We start from the raw sequence: 12,129 nt of genomic DNA on the forward strand, positions 1-12,129 counted from the left end.
TTAATTTAACAGTTTTTTTTAGGTAAACTAAATTGCGAGGAATTTACGAATCATTTAATTGGTCAACCAAAAAAAATGTGTAAAACATGTGGAAAATTGGTATTTCCTGATCGTCAAGCTGTAATATGTACTCAATTTAATAAAACAAATAAACGTAGTTATGCAGAAAGCAACCAGCCATAGAAAAGTAAAACTGAGATAATAGCACTTTTATGAAACGAATGATAATCAAATATACACAACAGTTGGAATGTTTTTGACTTTGACAAATGATAAACAATTAATACATTAGTTTTTTTCTTTACTTTTATAGTACTAACGACTTATAAAGTACCGTCAGATTTTTTTTAGTGCTAGGTTTTTTAGTGTTTTTTGCAAATTGAGAAATGCTGTTTTGTGATCGACATTATTTTCATAAGGTGATTATTAAAAAAAATGTATAAAAGCGATCTGGCTATTTTTAACAAAACATAGAATTGGCCTTACGGCACCCGATAAAACCAATTTCTCTTTTTTTTTTTTAATTGTGGACTAGCTGCTTTCTGCATAACAACGTTCAAATGATTTTAAAGTTTTTTTATTGTTCTCTTATGAATCCAAAAATACTGTTTAAAATATTTTTTTTAGAATTGGAGGTGATGTTTAATTTTTCTCTGTTAACTTCAAGGTATGTTTTTTATATTTAAGTAAAAATGTATTTTTATGATTTGTATCTTTTTAAAAAAAAAACAACATCCAAAACAATAATCGGGTAATAAAATAAAATAATAATACGAGTAATTAACAAATAAATAAATTTTAACATTGTAACAAATACGTACCTATATAAAAATTTAGTATTGCTTTTGATGAATTTGTAAATTTAGCAAAAAAAAATCATTTTTAATTATCCTGAATAAATAAATTTCAACCTCTTCCGACGAAAAAGACCAATTAAATTTCGGGTATCCCCGTCAAAGCTAAACCAATCATTTTTTGACGTAAATATTTATTTTCAAGAGTGATAAATACTGAATTAATAATGTTTTGAGTTTGTATGCTTTTTTGTAGACAAGGACTATATTTCATCCCCTATGAAGTTATTAAGATTAACATATTATATTATGATGATGATATTATGTTTCAGGTGGTTTGATTTTAAAAATAAAGTAAAAATTACAAAATACAAGAGAAAACAATAAAAAAACAAGAAAGCTTTTATTCAATCCCCAGTTCAATTATGAAAATGATCATGATTTATTTCAGCTTAGTATCATTTTTGACGGTAAATCATTAATCGGGTGATAAATTCTTTTGTTCTGTTTATTTTTAGCAATTTTCGTAAGTCCTCAGTTTAGTGCAATTAAAAATAACGGCTTCAATATTGGCTCTTGTTGTTTGTAAATAATGCAAAATAATTAAAAGCAAATGAAAACCATGGTTTTCGCAAATCAAGAGAATACGTTTCAGTCAGCAAAAATGAGAAAATTTTGGAGAGCATTTCATTATTAAAATATCTTTATTAAAGGCTATTTCCGTTTATGGCTTTGAATATAATTTTGAATATAAAAAACCTTTTTATGAAACACCTTCGAAGTTAATGAATTACAACAGAGATGAAGAACACCACTGAGAAAGGAATATAGAAGCCTGGGCATCTACAGAGCTTACGACCTGTCATTGGCTGGTTTAAGTGGCCACTTTACACACTGTGTAACATTTACCATTCTACCTACATTTAAACATCCATATTCCTTATTGTTGATGATTGTAAAGTAAAAAAGCTGAGACCTTTATTGATGCGCGTGAGATCATAGAAATACGTAAGTGTTCTGATTGAATTATTTCACCTTTGAAAAGCCAGAAAACATATTGTCAATGACAGGTCATAAGCCCTGGAGACGCCTAAACTTCTAAACTCCGTTCTCAATAGTGTTTTTCTATTCTGTTTTATTATGTTAACAACTCCCTAGGGGGGGTGTTAACATACTGCATGTATACAAAAAATTGGACAAACTCAAAACATTGTTCACCTAATTCTTCTGTTTGACTAAAAAAAATTAAGAGATAATATTATAACCCCGAGTGGCATAACAATATCCACATTTTACTGTTTCCATTTACTTTTTTATATTATATTATAATTCTTTGTGTCTATCGACAAGGTTATTAACATCAACGGCAAACTCATAAGCAATCTCAGATTCGCAGATGATAAAGTCCTATTTGCTAAAGATGAGAAAGAACCTGAAAACATGATAAACGAAGTTAATACAGCATCCTTGAAAATAGGCTTGAAAATGAATGCTTCAAAAACTAAAGTAATGAGTGATGCAAACAAATCATGTCACATCTAAATAAATGGACTAATCATTGAAAAGGTTGATAGTTATATATATTGAGGACATGAAATAAAGCTCGGCAAAGATAATCTACAGGTAGAAATAGAAAGAAGTTAAACATAGGCTGTCTTTGGTAAGCTCTTATATATCTTAAAATCTCCGAAGTATTCACATTACTTAAAAAGAAACTTTTTGATGCTTGTGTTTTCCCTGTACTGACATATGGATGTGAAACCTTTGGGGTCTCCTAAAAAAACTACTTAAATTATCAGTGACACAGAGAGCCATGGAATTAAGAATGCTGGGTATTTTGTTGAAGAACAGAAAAACCAAAACATGGATTAGAGCGAGAACAAAGGTCAACGATGTGATCCAGGGCTACCAACCAGAAATGGAGCGAGGCTGGTCATATAGCCAGAACCATAGACTCTAGATGGACCAAAAAAGTCCTGGAATGGCGACCCAGAACGGGTAGCAAAAGTGTCGGCAGGCCTCAGACAAGGTGGTCTGATGACATAAAACGAGTTTCAGGAAGTAGTTGAATGTAGTTGGCTCAGGATAGGGAAATATGGAGACTAAAGGGGGAGGCCTATGTTCACCATTGGACAAGAGACGGCTGATGATGATGATGATGATTATAATTCTAAAAATAATGTTTCGATTCACAATACTGTTCAAGTACTGACCCTCATGAATAGGATAGAAGCAGGCTAAATGCTGTCTAAACGCGATCTCTCAAGTGAATGTGTGTATAAACTATGCAGGGTTGAGATCCGTGTTTTATGTAAGGCTGAGACAAGTATTTTTGACAAAATTAAGGAGTGATGCTTTGATTTGGACATGTTGAGTGAATGGATGCCACCGAGAAAGACATGCAATGACTAAATTGAATAAATACGTGATGAGGGACATATTGAAATTAGAAATTATTGTCGTGCGAGCATGGGAAGAATGATAAAAAAGCGAGGTCTGTATGCAAAAAAGTGATGTTGCGTTCTATCCTCTCTGCCTGTTCCCACGGGAAAACGGCGTAGTGGCAATATTTTTTAAAAATTATAAAAAATTGACCAGACTAATTTTAAACATTGTAAAAAAATCAAACAGATGAAATCAGTTTACATAAATAACATTGCTTCGTCGAGATTTATATATACAATTTTTGTACACCGTGCAAAGTTAGTGTTGAAATTGTCCATTAAAGTACCTAGCTACTTACAATCCTTTCAATGTGACTTAATTAAATTGATGTGGTTAATAACCTTTAAGTAAGCGGTGCTACATGCATAAGTGTTAAATTAATTAAAATAATAATCTTATCTGTTTTTATGAAATTTATTAAAATAAAGTTTAAAAAAATATATTTCAAAAATAAAAATAAAAATATATATTTATATATATTTTTTTAAAAACCCTTTTGTAAAAAATATTAAATAAAAAAAGAAAAAAAAAAGAAAAAAGAAATAAAAAACAGGAATAAATGAAATGAAGCAAAATAAAATAAAATCAATGAAATAAAGTCAAATAAACTATAATAATCTCGGAGTGAAAAAAATAAGCTCTGGACTAATGTTTGCTTAACATTGATTTCCTAAAATACCATCAAAATTGTATGTTTTATGAAGTATGTGTTTTGTCGAATAACCCATTAAAATATTAAAAATTAAAATAACACTCAATATCTTACCATCTATTTCGCTGCCCGTATTGTCTCTCAGTATTATGCTGCGCCCCCCTTCTCGCCGCCACGTCACGGAGGGTGCTGGCACCCCCGTGGCGGCGCAGTGAAGGCGGACAGAGCCACCTTCGCGGGCGGAGTACCCCTTAGCCGGAGCCCCCGTCTCGTCAATTATATCCGGCGGAATCACCACGTTCAGATATCCCATCTAAAAAAGTATACGTATCACATTATTTTTTTATTTTGAATCTTGAAATAGTGCACAGATAAACATTAACATTCGATAAAATAAACAAAAACAACTTTGTTTTCAACCGCTTATTTTTTATTCCGACTGCTTTCAAAGCTTTACAAGCTTCATTATCACGTATAAAATGAATTCTATCATATGTTTTTTGATCAATGTTTGTTAAATATTCTAATTTTGTTTGTATTTATTTTTATTTAAGAAGGTAAACATGAACAGAAAGTATAAAAGGAAAAATAATGAAACGCACTAAACCGCGAAACCGGCTTGTCAGCAGGTTTCTTATTTTTCTTTTACAAAGAAAAACGTCAGAGAAATTGTATAAATTTAAAAAGTAATATAAAAATTATTAATATCTAAAAGCATACGTACTTTTTACACAAAAAATATTAACAAAAATTTAAATTGATGATTGTTAACATAAAATAATAATCAATATAAAGTCTTGTTACATATTAGCTATTTAATAAAAAAAAATTTAACTTTTTGTCAATTTACATTTTTAACATATTTTTTTTTTTAAGATCTACTTAGGAATCTTATTGAAAATTTTAGGAATCGTATTATGAAGTTTTTTTTGGCCATACTTGTTTACAAACCTCGGTACCTTCACGTTGTGCTAGCCTTGTATTATGTGTAAGTATATACTTTTTCTAGTAGTTACCATCAAATCGTTATCTAGTAACCAATTTGAGCCATAGAATAGCATTTACGGACAGGCACCCTCGCTTTTTAAAAAGTTCGGAACCTCTTCCTTATCAATTCTAGCTGATTTGTTAATTAATTCAAGAGCCGATTTTTAATAAAATTTAATTTTTTAAACGCTGGTTTAACAAGAAACGCCCCAACTGGTAATACCTTACCTAATATATTCCGCTAATGATTGATAAATAAGTCTTCATGTTTTTATTGGTACAAAATATTTCATTCTAAACATTTTGCCTAAAACTGTCCTCAATCTTTTACACAATTTGGTAATATGTTTATCCCATTTAAAAAATATATCATGCTGCGTATTGAGCTAATAAATCAAAATCGTATCCATCTCACATTACGCTTTCCACCATTTCAAGACAAAAACACTCGATTCATTAGTTCAATACGAAGCATAATATTAATTAAACATTGATAAAATAATAACGGATCGAATGTAATCTTTGATGGACGGACATAAAAGTATAACTACAAAAGTGTAACTTTTTGGAAGAGCAAAAAAACATTGTTATGACCCCAATTGTTAAGCTACAGAACTCATATTTTGCTAAATGGGTTATTATTTACAGATAATTTCATTTGTGTTACAATATTCAAGTAATTTGTATGAATAACAGAAATTTTCCAGATATACTCCTTGAACCATTAAAGGTGGGACAGAAATTAGTACTTATACTAAACTAGAACGAGCTTATACTATTTGTACTACTCAATTAATGATAAAAATGAGGTTTTTTTATATTACTGAGACCATCTCGTACTATTTGTGCCACTGAAAATATGACACAAAAACGCATACTTATTTTATTAAAACCGAAGATTTAATAATCACAAAGTTGTTTATTTATATTTTGAGTAGTCATAGAAGTGATATAGTCATAGAAGTGTTAATACCATTGATGCAGGCAGGAACAAGGAACGTTTTAGTATACTCTCGTATTAATAAATAAATAAATATCAAAAATGTAGTAAAACTCTAATGTCCACCCATCAAAAAAATAAAACTTTACAAAGAAGCTTGTATAGTCTTGAAACCAGTTGAAAGAAAAAAAAAAGTGGTTGTAAACAAAGTCGTTTTTATTCATTGTATTAAAATGAACAACCACAAAATTAATGTTTCAAACACACACTTTATAAATATTTATGAATTCCAAACATTATAAATATAATAAATGTATACATACATGCATTATTTAAAGTTTGTGTAACGATTTTAATTAAGTTTTTTTAAATGTTTTACCCATTTCGTTTTTCTTTTTTTTTTTAAATAAGCCTCCACTCGTCCGCGAGTGATTTTAGATTATCTTAAATAAAATTGTATTTGTAACTTTTGCCAACTAATTATATTGATGTCTGATTTAAACGTTTTCTCTGATATTAGATCATGTTCATATTGACATATTATGCTCTTTTATTTATCTAAGAGCTGAAGAATAGAATGAGGAACTTCAGCCCTAAGGGAAAAAATATTTTCTTGCGCGCGGTAAAAATTACAGCATTAAATTTGACGGTTAAATTTCTTAAAAATGTACGATAAAAATAAACATTTTAATAAAAGAGCACTACTGACGTCGCTGGTTCATATGAACCATCCAATTATATGAGAGCATTGAAGGATATCTGGTTTGGTCACCGTAAACGGACCAATTGGAAGAACTACAAACAAACAAAAAAACAAAAAAACAAACAAACAGTGGTTGACTCGTTAACTTCAGTATTACATTGTTCTGGACGCACCTGAAGCGTAAGACTGATCATATCACCTTCATGTAATACTTAATGAGAGGGGAATAATGATAAATGTGTATAAGCCATGCATTCTGTATCCGATCAGATGAGGAATACTGTTCGGTGGGTGAAACAATACTACAATGTTTTATATTTGTAAGCGCGTTTAATTTAAGGACGTCTAACACATGAGACCGACCGTCGCATTTTCAATATTTATATTAAATCAAACTCTGTTTTTTATCTACGATTTTAAACAAATGTTCGTTTCACTGATTCGAAATTTTTACATGTACTTTAACTGATCACTGTTCAACAATAAATTATCTCAATTAAAACCAAAACAATGAAAAACTAATCAAGCTGAAACAATAAATAAATCGACAACAAACTGGACTCAAATGCGCGCTAAATTACCCAAAAAATTAAACAATTTATTTGTATGACTTGTGGAATATATAAAATTAAATTTAAACACTGCACAATCATCATTAAAATAACTTTCCCTCGTGAGGAAAACTCTTAAATTAGTTTTGTACAAAAAAATACATACGTAAATCATATTATTTTTTGTATAAAGTTATTTCATTTTTTTTTTCAGTTTTAAAATGTACAATGGTTCTTTGTTTCAGGTTCCGACTAGTTAGGAAATTCCTCTGTTTAGGAGAGACGTTCTTTTTTCATTTATTTTTAAATTCCACTAAATAATGCTTAAAAAAATAAAATAATAATAACAATGCCAAAAAATAAATAAAGATGTAAATTAGATAACTTACATGTAATAAAAAAATTGAATCGTAATTATAAATATAAAAATATACCATTATTAATTTTAAAATGAAACATTAATGAAAATTCGAAAAAAAACGATAAAAATAAATGTTAAAGCATAAATAATATAAATAAGAAAATATATCATTTATTACTAAAAAATGAAACACAATTATAAATAAGAAAACTTACCGATAATAATAAAAATTGAAACACAAATATAAATTGTAAAATATAACATTTATAATGAAAAAAATTATGTTATTGCTAATCATAATAAAAATATTAAATCAAATCCAATTTTTTAAAAATTCATTTATTTGTAAAAATTACAAAAAAATATAATAATAACGTATCCCAAACTCTATGAGGGCAAGGGCCCTGTGTTGAGTTGGGAACAACATAATGGAAAGTGGAAGCACGCACATAATGAAATAAAAGCAAAAATACAAAATAAATGTTATTACCTAAAGAATCATACATTTCAAAAGGCACCTGGACAATATGCTAAATAGTACATAAATCTATGCAAAATAAAAAATAAAAAAATAAGGCAAAAATAATTAGGAGATGTTTGACAATTAAAACAAATACAACTTTAAATCTTAAAAATAATTTACAGGATATAAAAAAAATCCACTCCATATCTACTAGCTCACCATTTTCTTGTTAACATTGAACTGACAGACGCCTTTATGTTATATAATTAGAAATAATAATGTAAATGAATTGTTTGTGTTTACTGTTTAAAATAATATGGATAATAAATATTAACAGTTTTTATAGCGCCGTTTTTGTGAGTAATTAATTCTAGTGCGTTGTACATTAAATTTCGCTTAATTTAAAAAAAAAGTATTATATACATTATTGATCTTACATCTAAAAAGTAGCACTTTTCAAGTCAGGAAACGATTCCTGAAATAAAAAATATTTTAATTTCTTCCTGAAAAGCGATTGCGTACCACAATTTCGAACTTCCGGAGGCAGAGCGTGCCGCGACAAAGGTCCGTCCACTGCAAAAACCCTAACTCTGGTTGCGTAAATGAGATTGTACCACCTTCCTCGCAATAGAACAGGAGGCTGGGCGTTGAGTGAAGCGCCTATCTGCCAGCTCATCCGGAACGCAGAATTCCTTAAGGTATTGAGGAGCCGTTTTATGCGTATTGATGATTTTTTTTATAATGTCTATTTTTATATATTTGTGGTGACATGCATGTCTCTGTTAATGAATTGTTCGACCCAACTCAACAAGGGACTTTGGTCCCATGGATTTGGAATTTACGCCTTACTACTGTTATTATTACCATCACGCCATTTTTTCGCACGGATAGGCAGAGATGATGGATCGCCACACTCGTCTATCCTTGAATACATTTCTAGCTTTCCCACATTCATACATCTTGTCATACATCCCCTTCGGTTCTACCTGCTTTTGACTTTTTATCAGATCAAGGTATATTTGGTCATGCCTCGTCCTCCTTGGTCGTCATCGTCAAACGTCACAATTAATTTCCGCCATTTGTACCTGTTTTACCATTATTTCGACATACATTCTTGATTAAATCATCCAAGAGACTTTTAGTCATTCTGAACAATTATAACTGACTCAAATTGAGGGTACTACTTGCAAACCCAGCAAAATCCACCTTTCTTTATTTTGAGCAAATCATAAAAAACGATTCAATACTTAACTTCAACTTTTTTTTAAACTTGATTTTTTTAATAAAATCAGTAAGTATTTAATACGTAAGCAATGATGCCATAAGCATGATTATGTCGAAAAACATAAGTAAAATAATTAATTAAATTTTATACATTACCAACTATGCAATACTCAAGTAGAGGTTGCTATGTTTGTAACAAAGCTGATAATTTAAAAGTCAAATCCTACAAATCAAGCCCTATTTTTAACTGACAAAGTTAAAATTATTGCAAAAAAAAATATTCTGAATTAGTTTAAATTAATATCTCACTTTTTTTAAATTTTAGATTTTGCAGGGTTTGCAAGAAGTACCCTCAATTTACACTTTCGCCGGATTTTATCATTCACAACCCTGTCATGCATTGGATTCCAACACATTCGTCTAAGGGGTTGTTTAATCGCGTTCACCCTGCTTTCATCCACCTTCACCCAATTCCATGTTTCGCTTCCATACATGAGTGTCGGGTCTTAAACTCCGTTGTGCACTGCCAATTTAGCTTCAATTGATAATTTTGTTAGCAATTACAGTGTTGAATGCGCCGTTTATTTTGTTGCCCGCTTCACTCTCCTTTTAACATCTTTTTCTACTGTTTTATATCTTGAAAACATGCTCCTTAGATACGCGAATTCTTCTTCCAAGTTTACCGTAGGTAAGTGAATAAATAAAAAAATAAATATGAAAAAATTAAAATTCTTCTAATCCGGCAAACCAGTTTTCTGATGTTTTGTTCTACAAACAAAATAAATAAAAAGAGTCAAGTCAAATCTTCAAATATTAAAATTACATTAGAGTTCTAAAAAATAAATGCCAACACAATAAATAAAAAGTAGTTACCTTACTTTTTAAGTACAGTTAATTGTTTAAATATATATTGAACGCTCTATCGGAATTTCTCACATATTATAAACGGAAGTGCAATTTAAAATGAACAGAATAATATATAAATATACATTATGTACTTACTCATTATACTGTAATTCTATGATTTTAATATGAATACTAAAACGTTTTGGCATAATTTTCCAACAATTTAAACTGCGGACACATTTAAGACTTCTATTGTATTTTAGCTCTGTGACATCGTAATAACTTTCAAATTAAATTCATTATACGATAAACTTTGATAACTATGTCACAGTTTTAGTTTTAGGGACCAGAACAAATCGTTACCGGAAATTTTCAGCATAATTAACTAGCGAGACCGTCTTCATAGATTTCCATAGCCTTAACTGTCCTGTCACGTAACATCATAGCCGGGGACTTAGAGCCTTATTTAAAATACACCCTGATATTTATTTAAGTTAAACGGTTCAAAACTTAATTTATTTGTTGGAATGTATGCATTTCTAAAGTTACAAATAAATCAACAGAAATATGATATCTAAATAAATAACTCTACGTTTTAAACTTTTGTGTGGCTGTGATGTCACACTACGACAGAAGACTTGATATATAAATCTCTTATTTTTTTAAATGATAAAATTGAATTTCGTGTTATCTTTAAATTGACATTTTTATACTGGACTTGAGAGAGCACGAAGATAGAACTCATAACAAGGAAGACAGAGGCGTTGTTCTGTAGCCAGTGTTTGTGTAAAACAGATTCAGTCGGTTATTTAAAGTGATGGGAGACGCACGCATATTAAATGTGTGACGCAGGTATGATTTTTAGTTTATTTTTCTATAACATGGCTTAACTATTTGTTCATTTTTATAAATAATGGAAAATAAATTTTTAAACAGAATTTCTACATGTTTTTTTTTCTCAAATGTCTGAACCGTAGAATATTCCGTATTTTGCTTGTGGTAACACGATGTTACATCGCCGCGCGCAAAGAAATTATTTACCACGGTATTTTATTAGTTAAAAAAGGCCATATAAGTAAGTTTCGTTTTGTTTGATTTTTACATAAATAAACTATGTATGTTTTTAAAAGACAACAAAAATAGAGAAAAAAATATTCCAGAAAGCATCTATTCAATTTAATTTGAAATGAATATCAGTATCGCTAAAAGTAAACTAAAAGAAATAAATTACATATTCTTAAATTGATCATCTGGAAGCATCTGCGTTCACAAGCTCTAGTGAGAAGTGGATATGGAAAAGAAGAAAAAGAAACTTAGATGATGAAAACGACAATAAAGAAATATTTAGAAAATATTTGTAAAGATATTGGTAACGGGTAGTCAGAAAACCTGAAACTAGTTCTGTTATGATATTCATCTCGTGTGTGATCTGTATATACAAAGTGTTTCATTTGAAATATATGACATATTTATGATCGAACTACACTGCATCTGTTTTACCAATTAAGTGTCCCATGAACCACTAGGTGCGAAAGGGGGGACGATGATTATAATGATTAAAATAAATGTGATTTTTTTAAATATAAATATATTTTATCTCTGTCCGGGAGTGAATGCAGAATACAGTTATGCGTGTAAGTTAGAACAAGAATCCTGGACGCATGTTTTTTTATCAATGGTTGGATACCCAGAGATGAAATCCAGAAATGGAAATCGGGTGAAGGCAAAGTTCCTTAAAGTGTGATGGATGTTTTAATTTTAATTTTCAATTGATTAATTTATTGCGTTTATCCACTTGAGAAAAATATATTCAAGGCATTCATATCACGAAAAACAAAATTAGCGATGCAATTAAAAAGTGATCAAATGGTAAAATGAATATGCCCAGTAATTAGAGTAAAATAATCTATTTTTGAATTTTTTATTTCTGAATTTTTTTTCAGTAACTCTAAAAATTTCGATATCTGAAGAGATGCGGTTGAGTAAAGACTTCGCTCTCCTTACTAGCATTACCATTGGCAGGCTGGTTCTACGAGCAAGATAAAACAGTTTATGCTGCTCATGTCCAAGGTAATTATAAGGAACATAAATAAAAATATTCTTCCTTATGCAGAAAAAATACATAAGCGAACATACATTTCTTTTTTTCTCCAAACTACTGTA

The 12,129-nt window shown here is 29.7% G+C and overlaps 1 protein-coding gene across 1 annotated transcript in view; it reads right to left on the minus strand.

Annotated features, from left to right (window-relative positions):
• LOC148278765 (lachesin-like) overlaps window positions 1-12,129 on the minus strand; it is a 179,232-nt gene that overhangs the window by 77,742 nt on the left and 89,361 nt on the right. Inside the window, exon 5 of the mRNA XM_088230909.1 lies at window positions 4,006-4,204. Coding sequence (XP_088087035.1) covers window positions 4,006-4,204 — 199 coding nt within the window. The remainder of the gene's footprint in view (window positions 1-4,005; window positions 4,205-12,129) is intronic.

Source organism: Micrasema longulum, unplaced genomic scaffold (assembly GCF_059751315.1).
Source record: "Micrasema longulum isolate JH-2025_06_02 unplaced genomic scaffold, ASM5975131v1 h1tg000829l, whole genome shotgun sequence".
In the NCBI taxonomy this organism is placed as follows: domain Eukaryota; kingdom Metazoa; phylum Arthropoda; class Insecta; order Trichoptera; family Brachycentridae; genus Micrasema; species Micrasema longulum.